Source organism: Anguilla rostrata, chromosome 7 (assembly GCF_018555375.3).
Source record: "Anguilla rostrata isolate EN2019 chromosome 7, ASM1855537v3, whole genome shotgun sequence".
In the NCBI taxonomy this organism is placed as follows: domain Eukaryota; kingdom Metazoa; phylum Chordata; class Actinopteri; order Anguilliformes; family Anguillidae; genus Anguilla; species Anguilla rostrata.
This window is the reverse complement of record NC_057939.1, coordinates 48,415,610-48,433,369: the sequence shown is the minus strand read 5'-3', so window position 1 is coordinate 48,433,369 and position 17,760 is coordinate 48,415,610. Positions and strand designations below refer to the sequence as shown.

Below are 17,760 nucleotides of genomic sequence, written 5' to 3'. Positions count from 1 at the left end.
TTGGCGGATTTTGACAAGTCACTGAAAACCAGTCAGGGTTCACACTGTTTTCATCGATGAGCGTTCACATGTGTGTTCCGGAACACTTGCAGTAAGCCAGTTTAGCGGTGGTGAGTGTCTTCACACTTTACACACCAGGCCTCTTGCGATGCTAAATTGCCTTAATGCTGCCTTTATTATGGCCGAGCCTTTGTCTTGGAGGGGTACATTTGCGTGCAGATGTGCTTTCTTCACTGAAAGCAAAAGCTTTTTGCACTGTCTAAAGATCCATGTCACACCCCCTTGCTCTGAGTAATGTGTGTAGAGACACATCCCCCCCCCCTTAAAAAAAATAGATAACACGAATTTGATTTAAAAAAGCACTGCTCAGCGTGTGGTAATGTTTTCATCATCAATTCTTCTTCATGTTTAGCACATCTTAACAGTGAAAGCAGTACATGGAAACAACAGTAGAGCCCGATAGAAGTGACATCACCATAGAAGAAGAGTGCACCATAGAAGAAGACTGAGTGCATTGTATATGACCTCTGTAACTGGGAAACTAAAGACTCCAGTTACTTCTTGTTGTGAAAACACCTGGAACGAGCGCTAAGACCGTAACCCAGGAAACGGCCGGAGTTGTGGCTACGCCTATTGGCACTCGTGTAGATACAGCCTCAACAAAGTTATTATTTTATAAATACGCGCCTGCTCGACATCTCCTTCAGACCAACATGTCAGAGGGTCATTGTTCCAGCAAGACAAACTGACATGGAATCAAAAATATTTAGGAGAAATAATTATTTGCATCTGTGCGATTTTCTACAGGACTGTGACATGTTTGAAAACGTGCACAGCCAACATATAGCAAACAATTTATTTATTACATTCTTTTCACAAGAAATTGTCAACCGATTAGAATTCACCAGTATATTTTGACCAGATACTACATACCACATGTAACCTGTCAAGCACTCTGAAACTCAATATTAGAGGTGAAGTACACCTGGCTGACTGACAATACTGTGTTTCTGTAATTCAAAAAAAGGATAATACAAACCATTTCTAGGAAAAAAAAAATCAATTCAAAAATGGAAAAACTATCAAAATGTCCACGATTCGTATGTATATTTACACAGACATTTACACCCATAAAGCATTGCAAATGAATTAACCGAGGCTTGATTACAAATCAAATTAAAATATTCAAATGAATTATTTGCCTTTTACCAATGCGCACATCCTCCACGGAGTAAAAACACGATAACCTGTAATCTGCAGCTCGGCAAAGACCACTTCTTTGATGTCCCCGCCAACCGCTCCGGCAACAAAGCAGACCAATTAGAAGGGAGCTAATTAAGTAAATTGTTGTGGGATCACGTAGGGTTCTGTCAGTCTGCCGCGCCGCTCCATGACAACGCTGAATACGGCCATTGTGCGGCTGCCATTTACACCGGGCGCCATTAGCTTTCCGCATTCTCCCAGACCCAGCAACGTGCTCCTGCTGCTCGGGAGATAGTCCGCTCGCCCAGGGTAAAACCGACAGCTCGTCAGGGGTCTCGTGGAGCAGCCCTGTCTGTCTTTCAAGTCCAAAAGAAAAAAATTAAAAAGGAAAAAAAAAAAAAGGCAGTTCGCAGTTCGAAACTGTGAGTATCATCGGCGCGCGGATTATCGTCACGTGAGCAACGCGTTTCGTCTTTAATCGACATCTGGCAAAATAACGTGCTTCGGCAGAATTATCCTGCGGAATTTTGAGTGCGAATGCCCTACGTATTTAACCCATTCAAGTGCAATACTCGTTCCTGGAGAGCACCATTAAACTCTCCTTAATTAAAATACTCTTTGCATTTTAATTAGCGGCGCGCAGCAAATTATCCAAAAGTTAATCGTCTGACCTGAAAGCAGAAATCAGATGTGACACCTGTGCAAACTGCACAGTGTCTTAAATGAGAATCTCTCAGCAAAATTTTTTTGTTTTGAAAGGCTTTGGTAATTGTCACTGTTTTTATGTCAAACACTGTACGCATGCTCAGTCACTAACGAGCAGATAGCCACCTTTACTGCACGTGCCTCATGACGTATGCACACAACAAGCTAGCGCCGTTTCAGATGAGCCCCCTGCCCCTCCTTCCCTGTTAGTGGTCAGCAATCATGAAAGGCGCTATATCTACAAGCAATCCGTCATCATCAGCAGCATCATCATCATTGCCATCAACCCCTCGTTGCCTCGGGATGATGGACAGGTGTAGGAGCACACATCGCCATGGCGACCTACTTCAAAAACTGGCCGAAGTCGTCGCAGATGCTTTCGCAGCCGGGCCATTTGCAGACTCCGTGACCGTAGAGGGCGTGCGAGGCACTCTGTTCCTCATGTAAAGAGCTGCGAGAGAGAGAGAGAGAGAGAGAGAGAGAGAGAAATAGTCAGAGAGAGAGAGAGAGAGAGAGAGAGAGTCAGAGAGAGAGAGAGAGAGAGAGAGAGAGAGAGACATCAGGTCTGTGTCTGTACAGGCCACTGGTGCCAGTCAGGTTATTTGCAGTGTTTCAGGAGTCAATCCTGCTTACAGCAGTAAGAAACAAAATAAAAATCATTCCATTGAGTGGAGGGGCTGCACAGACTGGGTGATGTTCCAATTAGGACACAAACTGAGCCAAAATGACTGACAATGCAGTTTTGGGGGAGGGTACGCCCCCTCACCTTCGGCTCGGAGTCTGATTACTGAATTACCCGTCCTGACGTTTCGCCGCCTCCATCGCGCTGCTGAACCACAATGAACTCGCAAGCCCTGTGAACTTCGACATTTTTGCTTTGTTTTTTTTTTTTTACTTCCTGAAACATTTATTAAGCCTCAGGTAAACAGTAAAAAAATCGCCCGTGAAAAGCAAAAGAAAAGGTAAAAACAAAACAAGAAAAGAAAAAAAAAAAGAAAAGACCATTCGGATTTAATGCCCTCTCGCAGTTCACGTTTTTAAAAAGTACACACGTTCTCGGCAGAAACGGGACGGGAAGCTTCTGACCCCGCGCAGACGGAAGATCCCATTAAAGCAGACAGTTAACCTTTCAGCCGGGCCTGGCTGTCGGCGCGCGGCGCTCGCGGTCGCGAGCCCAGAGCTCACTCACTGTTTTATGGCGGGGATTCTCCCTCTTCATTGATCTGCGCCACAGTGCATTGTGGGAGGGAGGCGAGAGTCTCCAGCTCGATCATTACCGGCGGCTGCAGAGAGCACCTAGGGGACGCTTAAGGATACAGAGGGCTTCCTTCACTTTAAACTCCGTTTTTTTTTGGATTTGGGGGGGGGGGCGGGGGAGGGGCAGTCGTCTGATTGGGAGCGTTTATCATTAGCGCACGTAGCTCCTTGCTCTGGTTGTTCTTTTCTTAAACCCTCGTTCCTGTCGCGAATAGCGCCCTCCTTTAAATCAATTACAGAAACACCCCCGCCCACAGTACACGGAGGCCTGCACCTCTTCTACATGCGTATTCCGCTGCGGAAAAAAAAGCCTTAAATAATGCATAAGGGGAGCAGACAGACGTAAGGCGAAGACACTTTTACACAGGCAGCTCTGTATATAAAAGGTCCATCTCCCGGATAAACATTATAAAAGCCGCCCTGGCATCATGTATTCTGTTTATATGACAAACAGCGGAGCAAAGTAATTTCAGAGGAAGGGGGGGGGGGGGAAGCCCTAAATTGTTAATGCGGCGAGGTAACCTCGGCGTGCTTCGCCCCCCGCGCGAGGCGCCCGTCTCCCTCCCGCCTTTGATTTCGCCGCTAAACGGGGCCGCCGTCGCGCAGGGAAGCGCGGCGCGTCTGAACACCGCTTCAGACAGCTAATCAACCGCTGAGCAAACAAACAAATAGAACCTCCCGCGTCGTCCCGGAAGCTAAACAAAAAACACGCCGTGTTCTGCTAAAGATGAGGAGGAACCCTTTGCCTCATGCGGCGTTTTGAACGCTTTTTACGAAGCGGGCGATTTGTGTGCCGAGCGCGTGGGAGGTAAAACGTGAAACTAAATGCAGCTACGATACATGACACTACGCTAGGTGATGCTAAGCAACATGTTGCTAAGCTACATGACGCTAGGTGACGCTAAGCTACATGACGCTAGGTGACTCTAAGCTACATGACGCTAGGTGACTCTAAGCTACATGACGCTAGGTGACGCTAAGCTACCTTTCTCTTCTGGCGTTGAGCACGGACGACTGCCCGTTGGCCATGGAATGGTGGGTAATCGGCGGCGATGCTTTGGAAATGGTAGAGGAGGTAGTAGAGGAAGTGTTGGTGGTGGTGAGGTCGAGGCCGCTGTGTTTGATGCCCCCGTCGTCCATGTTGTGCGACCCGGTCACCTCCTTCCAGAGCTGCTGCAGTTCTGCAGGACTCAGGCCTGCTGTGAAGCCATTAAACAGTAAAAGCACAAAAGCCGTATGTTTATATACAGCACTAACACAAAGCACTTTAGCAGAATTAATACAATAAAGAAAGACATGAAACCAGGAATGCATAAACTGACACAATGAATAAACATGCAGACACACACACACACACACACACACATAAACGCACGCACCCAACCGTAACTGCCAAATATAAGAGATCATGAAATTTCAATTTTCACAATGATCACTGTGCCATTTCCGATTTATGTAAATGACACAATGTCAAACTTACGATGTTTGACACTTAATTTGCACCTACGAACTTTCTATTAATTCTCCAAATGAAAACACTTGCAAATACGGGAAAACATCTATAATTCAGCCCCTAAGAGACTCGCGCCACCCCCTCACCGAGAGGAAACCAGGCAGAGAAATGTGTGCGAGAGCGGTCTGTGCTCTTTATTTTTTTCGGCCTGAGCGCGTCTGCCAGCCTGTTTCCTCTCAGCCGGGCGGCCATCTTTGCTCAACCATGGCCTGAGGAACAAGGCGCCGCTGACAGACACAACTCAGCCGCCTTGTTTTTCTCATTTCAGTGGCTACGGCTGAAATGCCCTGCGTCACCCGCATGGAGTACCGCCGGCTACCCGAGCAGAACTGCAGGCACCTCTTCGCCGTTTCAGTCCCGCTACAAGTCTGTTATTCTGCCAATGCTAGTGCCAAACTGCCACCATCCAAGTTTTATACATACAAATCAGACCTGGGTCAAATACGTATTCGTTTTGGATTCAAATACTTTTCTACGCTTTACTGGTCTTGTCAGGTGTACCGGAACCAATGAAATACTCTTAAACCCCGCCTTCATATTGGCAAGCTCAATTACACCAAGATGGCAAGATCAACAGAGCACAGAAAAGTATAAGTACAGAAAAGTAAAGTGAAACCAAAACAAATACGTATTTGACCCAGGGCTGACACAGATAGGTGCCGTGTGTCTGTGCACAAACCCATCCCGCCCCCTTCCACATGATTTAAGATGGAGTTTCTGTTGTCAAAACCTGGAGAAACATGACACTGTGGCACAGGATGAGATCAAAGTGATTCCTCACTTGTTACGTCATGCCCATAAAAGGACTCCTGCCATGGAAACGGTTTTAAGCGGTTAAAAATGGCACCCGGGATACTGCTGGAGGCTAGAGCTGCGACAGAACTGCCACTCCCCAGCGACCTTCAGAAGCCTTCTCTGCCTTCTGTGTGAGCTTAATTAACCGCCCTCATCGTTTGTCTGTCTGCCTGCCTGTCCGTCTGTCTGTCAGTCGTAAGTAAATGCAGACGAGGCCGAGGTGTTTACGTTTCCACCTCTCCACAGGAGAGGCAAAAGCAATGTTTTTCTCACTTGCTCCTTCTCCCTCCCTCCAGCTCTCTCTCTCTCATTAGCACAAGGCAGTAAACAAAATAAAAACAACAACAACAGCGGCAGCAACAGCAGCGTCGGGGGGAGGGGGGGGCAGCAAGGGGTAGGGAAGGGGAGAGAGAGAAAGGCCACGAAGGAGAGGAGAAAACAGTATGGAAGGGGAGGGAGAGAACAGGGCAGAAGGAGAGAGGGAAAGAGCAGAAAGGAGGGAAAGAGGGAAGGAAGAGAGAAGGAGAGAGGCCAGGGGCGGGGATGGCCGCGGACAGCAGCAGAGTGTTGCTGGGTCAGGTGTGTGAAGGGGCAGGGCCGAGGTGTGGGGGCGGGGCCGGTGCAGGGGCCTACCTTGTGGCAGCGGCTGGCTGGGGAGCGAGGCCTGGCCGGGGGGCAGGGAGATGAGGCCCTGCCGCTGCAGGCTGAGCAGGTGCTGCTGCTGCTGGAGCTGCTGCATCTGGAGGAGCTGCTGCTGGAACACGAGCTGCTGGGCGGCCAACTGCTGCTGCTGAGAGAGACAGAGAGAGAGAGAGAGAGAGAGGTGGAGAGAGAGAGAGAGAGAGAGAGGAGAGAGAGAGAGAGGGGTAGAGAGAGAGGGAGAGAGAGGTAGAGAGAGAGAGGGAGAGAGGTAAAGAGTGAGAGAGAGAGAGGGAAAGAGAGAGAGGTAGAGGGAGAGAGAGAGAGAGGTACCGAGACAGAGAGAGTGAGAGAGGGAGAGGGAGAGAGAGAGTGAGAAAGAGAGACAGGGTGTAAATTGCACGGGAATGAACAAGGTTGCGCGTGCCGATGGCGTGACCTTACACCTTCTACTTCCTCTGCTTTTTCTGGATCCTCTTCCTCCTCCAGTCTGGCACACTCCTCCTCGCCCTCTCCTGCACTGCACGCTGTACTCTTCAGCCACAGTGCACAAATTATCCCCCGCTTCAGTCACGAGACCTTACATCATCTTCCTCACCTCCTTCTTCTTCTCCTCCTCCTCCTCTTCTCCTCAATCAGGCACACCCTCTCTCTCTCTCTCTCTCGCTCTCCTTCTCCTGATACTCTTCTCTTGACTGCCTCAGAGACTGTGTACTGTACGATATTTAACCAGGGAGCCTCCCCCCTCCTCACTCTCCCTCTCTCTCTCTCTCTCTCTCTCTCTGCTTATTGCTTTTAATTGTCTTGCATTTATAATTGTCTGTTGCAGCTTACGCCGCCGAGGGGACTTAGCGATCAGCAGATGCGGGATTCAGAGACGCCTCCCTCTCTCTCGCTGCTTTTTTGTTTATCCCTGGGCTAGACTGCGTCACGCGATCGCTGAGAGAAAAACAACAGCAACGGCCACGACAACAACAACAACAACCACCGCCGCGGCGACGGCGGCAGCAGAAGGCAGCAGCAGCAGCAATAACAACAACAACAACAACAACAACAACAACAACAACGACGACGACGACGACAACAACAGCGACGGAGGTGTACGGAATCACAGCGGCTGCTTTTCAGGGGCTTACCTGCCAACTGACGGTTACCAACGAAAACAAAAGTGCAGATGGGCAAAAAAAAAAAAACCGAACAACAACAAGAAAAAAAAAACAGAAAAAAAACAAGCATCGCCGACGCAGCCGAAGTGGCGACGGATCAAACGGGGGTAGCGACGGCCGCTAACGACGCGGGAGCGGCTCGCACCGCGCAGAGGGCTGATCAGACACGACGCCGGGCTCATTATACCCGACTCACAGCCATCCGCGGACGTACCGCCGGAGCCGGCTCCCGTTCAGAGTGTAAACCGTTTCATTACTGCTCTCTTTTTTTTTGGGGGGGAGAATCTTCTCGGTTTTCTAACGCGACTGGGTAAGTCTGGCCCTCGGTGGGCCGGGGATGCGGCGGCGGTCTCTAGTGATCTATTAGTAAACTGGGATGTAGCCTCCGCGGCGCTGACGCCGGCCTGTTAGCGCTGCCCGCTCTCCAGTCGGAATACATTACAAACCGCCGCGAATCCGTCCGAGGCGAAGAAGCGCCCCATTACAAAGCCAAAGAGAAAGACCAACTTTCCAATTTTTTTTTTGGCGAGGAATTACAAGACGAACCCCCGAGTTCTCAAGACTCGAGAGGATACGGAGCAGGCAGTCACACATCGGGGGAGGACACGGCAGCGTGGAAGACCTTTTCCCTTTTTTAGGGTGGGGGGGTTGGGTTTGGGGGGGGGGGGGCGGTTCGAGGCGGGAAAAACCCGCGATGCGCTCACTGGAAAACAGACTGCATAATGGAGTAAGTCATGTGGATTGCCCGTCGTCTCTCGAGAAATAAGGGAGCAATTTCTATTCTCTGTTTGATGGCCGCCCCCCCCCTCTGAAATTCTATTCACAAATCCAAACACTAGGCGAGGCCTCTGGGGGGGGCTGGGGGCCAGCTTCCTGTAGGGCCCACCGCATAATGGATCGCTTGAAGAGGACGTCCGCCGATCAGCTCTACGCTCTTCCTCAGAGCTCGCTCCTTTTTTTTCTTTTTTTGGTTGTTTAGGTTTCGTTTTGCGCTCCACGCCGTGCCGTTCTTTTGACGGACGGGTTGGGGGGGTGGGCGGATGGGGGTGGGGAGTGCGTGTGTGCGTTGTGGGGGGGGGGATCAGCACGTCAGCTTGATTTACGAGCCGAGTCTGGGATCTAACTTTCCCCGGCGTGGTCGGAACCAAACCCCGCGTCGGCGTTTCAATAATCGGGGGAGGACCCATGTGACTCCAGGGCGCCGCCTCTGGTAGCATTAGGCTAAATCTGCATGCTCTCTGACCACCTCCTATGGGCCGGGTGGGGTGTTAGCGAGGGTAGGCTAGCAGCACTGTTTCGCCTGCTACAAGATAATCAGAAAGCGGGACATCTATGGCCAGTGCTCAGAACAGGCTCTTTCGTTAGCCCCACATTAACTACATTAGCACATACACATTAGCTACATACTGTAGGCCTATAACGCAGGGAATGCCTGTAACTTCCCGGATGCTACCGTTAGCTTTCGCTAAACACATCCGAAAGAACAAATAAAGCACAAAACAGCCGACGGTCAGAGGAACGCGTATTTCAACCTTTCCATTCCACACCTTTTTCCTCTTCTTTCACTCCCTAACCCAAACGAAACAAACGGAAATCTGCTTCTTCCACAACCGTAAGCAAAGTGGCGGGAATACCGTGCCAGTTTAGTGCCATTAGCCGAACGCTAGGAGACAGTAACGATAGACTGCGACAGTCCTTCACAAATTCTTCACAGGGACACCACAGTCCTCACCTCCCCATCCAAACTTCTGGCCTCGCTGCTCCAAGCCTTATCATATCATAACATTTCCAACATATGTAAATTATATGCAAAAGACTAACGATGCAAACTCAGAAGTTTCTAATCCACAGTGGGTGTTTTACGCACCCTCGTAGGCCGCGATATGAAATGTGCTTTACACGTGACGGAAATATGCTCTGTGGCTCAAGTTCTGCACTCTGCTGCAATATTTCATCTTTTGTTCTCTCTGTCCTTCTTTACCCTCCATATCACTCACTCTCGGTCCCATGTTTTTACTTTACTTCACTGAAGACGAGGGGGGGAGGGGGGGGAAACGTACCTCTTTAGCCTGCTTGCCCGGGTGCTGCTGCTGCAAAAGCTGAAGATGTAGCTGCTCCTGCTGCTTCTTATAAAACTCCTGCAGATGTTGCTGGAATTTAAACCAAAAAAAAAAGGGAAAGGAAAAGGGAAAAAAAAAAAATGGACACAAGAAGGGAAAATAACACGCGGTGAGAAATCTCTGTTACGTTCATTTCGTTTCCACCGTCTGTAAACAGCGCCGTCAAATACCGCTCTCTCCGCGGCGCGCGGCCCGCTGCTCTCTCCGCTGCCAGGCCCGCCGCTCGGCCGGGCCCCGGAGCCCTGCCGGACGCCTCGCGCAGGGCCCGCGGTGCCCCCGGCTCATTACTCTCCTCTGCGGTGTGTGTTTAAGACATATGAACCGTGTGAATCCGCCGCGGTATCGCCGGCTATTCCCCGAAGTAGCAAATCAAAACAGATCACGTGCCGCGCATAGCGCCGGGGTGAGGTCACGGGGCTCTGAGAAGCAAAACAAGGCTGTCCGTTTCTGACTTCGGCTTTAATTAATCTGCCAGTCCGTCGCGCGCCACATCAGATTTCCGTCCAACGGGCCATCGAGATCCCCTTTCGGTGAATATTTACCTCCGGCTAAGAGACGGCTCTCATTAATTTGCCAATATTGCTATTTTCTCTTAAAAAATAAACACAAACAAAACAAGAATAATTGAAATTTGCGACCAAGCTACGGGCATATTTTCAAAGCTGAACCACAGAGTCGATCGCTGCATCGCTCTTGCAAAACGTTCGACGGCGTATGTGCAAATGTATAAACATTCAATGAGTTCCACACCCATAAATAATCTTCTTTTTCTCTGTGACACACACTGCAGCTCTTTCTCCATTAGTTCTCCATATGGAGTTTAAATGGTCTCGCACATTATTGGACGAGGGGCAATTAATCACATTAATAATATATTTTTGTCAAAACCGGCGATAGGCCCTGCAATGTTAAAGGGAATGTAGAACACTCAAAGGAGCGGGCTCATCATTCTGCATTAATGCGTTTAACATGCATAGCATCCACTTACTGCACTTAATGTTCTGAAGACAAAAGCCCAACTGTAGACAGTGTATGGTAAATAAACCTTTTGTTTTTTATGACGGTCTGTAAATGAGGTAGCTACTTTTCAGGGGGAATTCAAGGTTAAAATAAATAAATAACGCCGGTTTTTATATTAAGAACTTTGAATGTAGAACCAGATCCATTCAAGAATGCACATTAAATGCATCGCAATGTTAATAACTTGTTTTATTTCCTCAGTGCTTCAATTTCAATTTCATTTCACACACACACACACACACACACACACACACACTCAGGTACACCTCCGTGTTAATAGCCTGCTCCTCCAAACAGTGAATCATGAGACTGCATCTCAATATATAAAGTATAAAGACATGGGTAAGAGGTTTAGTTGTTGTTTGGCCAGACATAACAATGGGTAAGACGTGTGGTCTATGGGACTTTGAGCACGGTATGATTGTTGGTATCAGAAGTGGTGGCCAAAGCATCTCAGAAACAGCTGCCCTCCAGGGATTTTCAGAGACTGGTGTGATAAACAGAAACACATCCAGCAGTTCTCTGGGCAAAAACACCTTGTAAATGAGAGAGGTCAGAGGATAATGGGCAGATAAAGGCCACAAGTGCTCAAATAACAGCTGTTTACAACAGTGGTGTGCAGAAAGGCATCTCTGAATGCACATGCGCAACACGTCGAACCATGAATCCATGGGTCCATTCTGTCTTGTGTCAACGACGAAGGGTGATGGTGGTGGTGTAACGTTTTCTTGGCACACATTAGGCCCCCTAAAACCAACTGAGCATAATTTCAATGCCTCAGCATGTCTAAGCATTGCTGCTGACCATGTGCATCCTTTCATGACCACAGTCTATCCTTCTTCAAATGCATACTTCCAGCACAATAATGGACCAGGTCACAACAAGCACGCATCATCTCAAGCTGGTTCCACGAACATGGCATTGACTTCAGTTCAATCCAATGGCCAATGCACAGCGGCCAGAACTCAATCCAACAAAGCACCTTTGGGATGAGGTGGAATGGGAGGGTTGCAGCATGTATGCGCAGCTGAAAGATAGGCAGGAACTGCCCAAAATCCCTAAGGAATGTTTTTAGCACCTTGTTGAAACCATGTAGTAAAGAATTTAGCCTGTTCTGGAGGCAAAAGGATTCTACCCATTATTAGACAGGTGTACCTTATGAAGTGCCCACATAAGTAGTGGTATGAAGTGGTTTATATTGTCAATTCTGTTGTTAGGTAACTTTTCACCATGCTTTGGAAACAGTTGTATTTGTCATACCAATAAAGCTCCAGTTAAAATGAACTGAAAATGAGCTGAATATTTCTGGCCTCCTGATAGGTCAGGTCTCTGATTGGCAGTTAAGAGGTTAAGTGATATGCAGATGAGGGGGGGACGGGGCCTACCTGCTGCAGCATGACGGCCTGCTGCTGCTGAAGCAGGGCCTGCAGCTGCTGAGGGGACAGAACCTGCTGCTGGAGGATGTGCTGCATCTGCTGGGGGGTGATGACCTGCGGACTCATCATGGCCACCGACACGGGCACCTGGGGGGGGGGGGCAGGGAGAGAGAGAGAGAGAGTTACAGAACTGAGAAACTCAACACCTACAGGGGAGGAGGGCGGTAACCTGGAGCTGTGAGCTAGAGCATTACAACACTGATAAACCAATACGCTGATGCCAGATACACCTGTAACACACAGAAAGAGAGGGAGAGGGAGAGAGAGGGACAGAGGGAGGGAGGGAGGGAGGGAGGGAGGGAGAGAGGGAGAGAGACAGAGAGAGAAAGACAGCATACCAACTGCAGCTAAGCTTGTCTGTCACAGCCACCCCCCACACACCCGAGACAGCCCTACAAGGCTCTACACCGGCCTGGAGGAAAGGAGGGAGAGAGGAGGGAGAAAGAGGGAGATCTGCAGCCAGCAGACGGTGCTTCCTGACAGCCTTGAAACTGACGTTCCACGCATTTCACCTCCTCGTCCATCAGCTCAGCAAAAGCAGAAAGTGTGTTACTTTCTCCCTTCTCCCTCTTTACAGGACCCCTCAAACTCCCTCTGGCACCCCTGCCTGTGATCTAAGTGTGTCGTCGTGAAGTAATTTAGCTTCTTCACTGGACTCGCTCAAAAGAACAAGAAGTCCAGGTGTTGAAACCCCAGGTAAACGCAATAAAAAAAATTTTTAAAAGCCATTGTGTTAGGCTGATTTCTGAAACACTTCTGCAGACTGTTGAAATTTGCATTAGTAGCACTTATTAGTGTAAGTGTTCTTTTGAAACTGTGTGACCGCTCGCTTGGTTAAGTGCAAGAAATGTTAAGTGCTAAATCAAATCTTATAGACATAAAGTACTTTCATCATCAACAGAGTAAATTTGGTCCCTACTGGATGTGGAAAAAAAAAGAAACCCTCAGAGTTGATTTAAAGCTGAATTTGGCAGTGCAGTTCGCAACATTTCACACATCTGAATTTTTCATCATCCCACTATACTTGTTACCACATTAAACTCACAAAAGCTAAAGAAGTTGCATATATTACTCTAAATAGCGTGCTGAACATAGTTCTCATTTATTTACACATTGTGTTTCTTGTAGTAGTGAAACCGTAGGTTTTGGAAACAGCAGAAAGGGGGCATAAAAATAGGTTCCCCCCACAATAAATGCACAATTCTGAAGCACACCTTTTGAGATAATCAAGATTCTGTAAAATTATTTACTATCATTTGTACAGTGGTGGGTTTTCGAATATGTATTCCTATGAAAATAAACGACACTCATAAATAATACATCAATAATCCAGTGGCAGGTTATGGCATGATTAAAAAAAAAAGTCAGAATGACACACTTTAAGAAACTCCAGGAAGGGAGAGAACCAGATGTGTTGAATTACTGTTTATAGAGGGGAGTACGCAGGTAAAAGTCTACGCTACACATAAGGTTTATTTTTTCCTTTTCCGTGAATCAGCCAGAGGCAAAATGCAGACCCTCTCCAACAAGTTGTTTAAAAAATTCATATCATTTTCGGATGCAAAAAAAAAAAATCAAAATACAAGCTGTCAAACTGTACGGGAACAATGCTGCCAAAATAACACTAAGAAAAATATTGTTCTGTGTGGAGGCTTGTGTGGATCAATAAAAGCAGCTATGCAACTTTGATGGCATTTTCCCTTTGAGTCCCTGTGCATACTAAGTGCGAAACATACATGATAACATTTGTATTACCTCCTACAAATACTTCACTCACTGTTAAAACCCGAATTGGAAACAAACTCAGAAAATGTATTTTCCAGAGAGAGGGAGTCTGCAACTGTAGAACTAAATGACAAAAAATAAAGCTCCTGAGTTTTTCTATGATTAAACACTTGAGAATATTAATTTGAACTCATTATAACTGTTTAACAGACATGCTAGGAGCAAAGTGAATGCATTGTGCTATTGTGCCAATACTGTCATAAGCCTTTTAGTCAAACTACCAGTAATGCTTGTATTAATGTACTCATATTTAATCTCAGGAAAACATGAAGCATGTACATATTTCTTTTGTCACATAAAAGGCACTGGCTTTCAAAAAAAAAATTTTTGAGCAAACTGCACCCACAAAACATTTTTCAAAATACGCACATGCCATGCCATGCTGACTTAAGAGGTCAATTATAAGCCGACTGAAACTGTCTTTCAGACATTTTCTATTTGCTCGTGCTTTCAAAATAAACCATTCGTCTCTCTCAGATTCCTCTGTTTGTTTATGACATCATCCCTAATAGGGATTTCCACGTTTTAAAGAGGCCAGCAAGACACTGCTAGACACAGCTAATCAAGCCGCTTGGATTATTTCACACACATCCTCCCCTTCTTATGCCCTGACATGTCCTTGTTTTTCTTTGCTCCCCAAACTTAAGTTCCCCTCCTCTTTGATTAGCCGAAACACTTCCACGGTCACTACACATTTTTCATTTTAGAAGTCATTATGCATTAGCGGTCTTGATCGCCTAGCTTGACTAATCCTGATGAACTGGAATCACGGCTGAAGGTCAAACTCCATCCCCGGCACGCATTCGCATTCAGCGCCAAACCTGCGCCGCTCTTCATTAGCGAGTCAGCCCAGAATGCAACGGGAGGTGGGCATCTCCCGCCCTCGTCAGGAAAGCCGCGCGAGACCGCCCTCGTGAAAAAAGCCGCTAAAGTGCGGAAAAGAATACGACTCCGCGCGGCGTGCGTTCGGACGAGACGCACTCTTAACACCGTCAGTGTCGTTTTCCCTTAGAACACGGCTACCTATAACAAGGCCCTGGGACAGATTAAAGTAACAACAGGAAATGATTTGCATAAACAGACAGGCATATTTATATAAAGCCTACAATAAGGCCACATTCATCCAATCAGCCACGAAATACACGTTCAAAACTCTCTTTCCCATGACTCTCTGCAACAATGTAAGAATGACTGACAACGAAAGCACCGATGGTGTTGTCAGACACCATCTACACCACATATTAAAAAAAAAAACAGCTGCATTACATAACTGCAGGAAAATAAGAACAATATTCATTTCTGCAAACAGGAGGTCCCCCTTCTCTTGACAAAGAGGAAAACATCCAACAACAAACGTGAGAAAGGAGGGTTATTTTTTCCCCCGCTTTCGTTTAGCTTTTTAGTGGAGTGATGGATGATAATCATCTTTATTTCATTTCTCTCCCAAACAACAAAAAAGGAGGCAGGGAATAGGCTTGGCCCATTCATCCTGAGTGCCACACAATGCTAATTCCAGCATTTAACTGCATGGTTTTCTGTCTGATGTATCAGGGGTTGAGAGATGAAAGAAGATAAGTAATTGCACCCCTGGTTCTTATTCTTCACTGACAACCCATAAATTTAATTTTACACACACATTCATTTACATTTTCAAGTATATGACATGATAATTGCCAGAATATTACACCTCCATTGCAGAGGACACTGCCAGGGTCTGATTGACAGGTGTGCTGAATAGAGGGGAATGGGGGTTGAATTGCACCCCCCCCCCCCTCTCTATCTCTCTCATCCCTGTCTCTCTCTCTCCCTCCCCTCTCTATCTCTCTCTCTCTGCCTTCCTCTCTCCATCTCTCTCTCATCCCAGTCTCTCTCGCCCTCCCTCTCCCTCTCCCACATTCTCTCTCATCCCTCTCCCATCCACTCTCTCACCATCCCTCTCTCTCTCTCTTTATCTCTCTGTCTGTCACCATCCCTCCCTCTCACCATCCCTCTTTCTCCACCTCTCTCTCCCTCTTGCTCTGTCTCTCTTTCCTCTCCATATATCAACATCCATCTCCCTGCCCTTTTCACACTGGCTGTACAGTAAAATGCCACAAAACAAGTGCATCCGTTACCCGAGGAGGATAAAGAAACGAGCGTTAACACCAGATGCTCATCAGTGACATCATCACTCTCCAGCAGCATTAATTACAGAAGAGACTTCAGGCTTTTGAGAAGAGCCTCCTATTCTCAGTGATAATGCCCAGCATTGGTATTTAAATTAGCACAGTAAAACGCACCTGTGCTTGATGGCTGGGTGCTGCGGTGGCCCAATGACCAGTTATCTATTTATTTACTGTATGTCGGGGGAGGAGAGCCTATCGCTCCACCTTGCTGTTATGGCGCCAAGGTTGGAGTGTAGAACAAAGACCTTTAGATGGGACCCTGATGAGAGAACATCATCGGCCCTCTCAGAAGAACAGCTGATCGTTAGGCAGCTCTCTGTGCTTCTGGAGTCGGCAGCGAGCCCCTTCCTGACAGACAAAGGTCAAATACCACAGAGGGTCAGACGAGAGAGAGAGCGAGAAAAAGAGAGAGAGGCATAGCACAGCATCCAGACTCTAATCCACAACGTTGGTATATGCTTCTTAATAATGGTTTCTTAATACACTTAAAAACTGCAGTGCAGTCTGTAAGTATTTGGACAGTGAAACAATTTTTGTCGTTTTGACACCTTATATACCAGCACATTGGATTTGAAATAAAACAATGAACATTATTTTAGGGGAGCAAAAGTAACAGGACAATTGGCCGCTCAGCTGTTTCTCTGGCCAGCTGTGTGTCTCTGCATCAATAGTACATGCACAAGAAATCTAACAAAAGGTCCAGAGTTGATTCTTAGTGTGAAATTCGCATTCAGATTTTGTCCAAATAAGTGTCAATGCGAGGAAAGCAGGCCATCATGAGGCAGAAAAAACTGAGTAAGTCCATCCGAGACACAGCCAAAACACAGGGCGCGTCAATTCAACTCAATATTATTTGTATAGTGCTTTTTACAACGGGCATTGTCACAAAGCAGCATTACAGAGTCCCGGGCCTGAACTCCCCAAAAGCACGCCTAGGGCGACTGTGGCAGAGAAAGACTCCCTGGTTGGTAAGAGGAAGAAGCCTTCAGCAGAACCTGACTCAGATTATATGGGAAGCCCATCTGCCGCTGGCTGGCTGCGGTTAATTGGAAAAAGGCTCATTAAACAACACATGCATAATAATCAGAAAAAAAATGACAGTACATGCACATCAAAATCAACAGTTTGATACATCGTTAGGAAGCAAGAATGCACTGGTGAGCTCAGCTACAGGAAACGACTTGGTAGACTGCGGAACACCACTGCTGTGGACGACCGAAGAATACTTTCGATTGTGAAGAGAAATCCCATTTCAACTGACGAGCAGATAGACAATACTCTTCAGGATGTAGGCATAGACGTTTCAAAAGACTACCATAAAGAGTAGACTACACCAGCATAACCTCAGACGGTTCATTGCAAGACATAAACTTCTCGCATGCCTCAAGAACAGAATGGCCAGGTTGGAGTTCACGGAAAAGTACATAAAAAACAACTGTAGAGTGCTGGAACAAAGTCTTACAGATGAGATGAGTATTATCTTGTACAGGCCAGGCAAAGGATCACCAGGAAATATACCCAGTGTCTGATGATATCTATGAGTCACAGACATCACCAGCAGATGTACCCTACAGATGTACAGAAAAACGTCATAAAAAATAAGTAAACCAGCTCTGGATTTTAAGCTGTGATGTACACAGGGTGGAGTGAGCTGCCCGTCCACTCAGCAGGGAAAGGCACTTGGTGCCACACATACTGTATGGCTAAATAAAGAGAAACATAAAAGAGAGGGGGGGGGGGGGTAATTGGTTCTGCTCCTTGGCAGAGTCTCTTCAGTGCTAATTAAGGTGTAAGACTATTTTTTTCTGGTGAACGAGATTGGAATTCCTCCACTGTCCTGTTAATTCATCTCAATCCCGGTTTCCCCCAGGGGGGGGAGGGGGTGCCTGCCCGGCACAGACCTCCGCGCAGACTGCCCTCCTGACCCCTGCCGTCTCCTCCGCCCGACGCCGCTAA

At 47.3% G+C, this 17,760-nt stretch overlaps 1 protein-coding gene across 4 annotated transcripts in view; it reads right to left on the bottom strand.

Annotated features, from left to right (window-relative positions):
• The window catches only part of foxp2 (forkhead box P2), a 146,208-nt gene that overhangs the window by 27,385 nt on the left and 101,063 nt on the right, over positions 1–17,760 (bottom strand). For 3 of the 4 annotated variants that reach the window (XM_064344831.1, XM_064344833.1, XM_064344834.1), the window contains 5 exons: positions 11,804–11,941; positions 9,339–9,428; positions 6,107–6,263; positions 4,151–4,364; positions 2,255–2,359 (listed from right to left, as the gene is read on the bottom strand). In XM_064344831.1, the coding sequence (XP_064200901.1) occupies positions 2,255–2,359; positions 4,151–4,364; positions 6,107–6,263; positions 9,339–9,428; positions 11,804–11,941 (704 nt within the window). The remainder of the gene's footprint in view (positions 1–2,254; positions 2,360–4,150; positions 4,365–6,106; positions 6,264–9,338; positions 9,429–11,803; positions 11,942–17,760) is intronic. The other variant, XM_064344832.1, reaches the window with a different exon arrangement.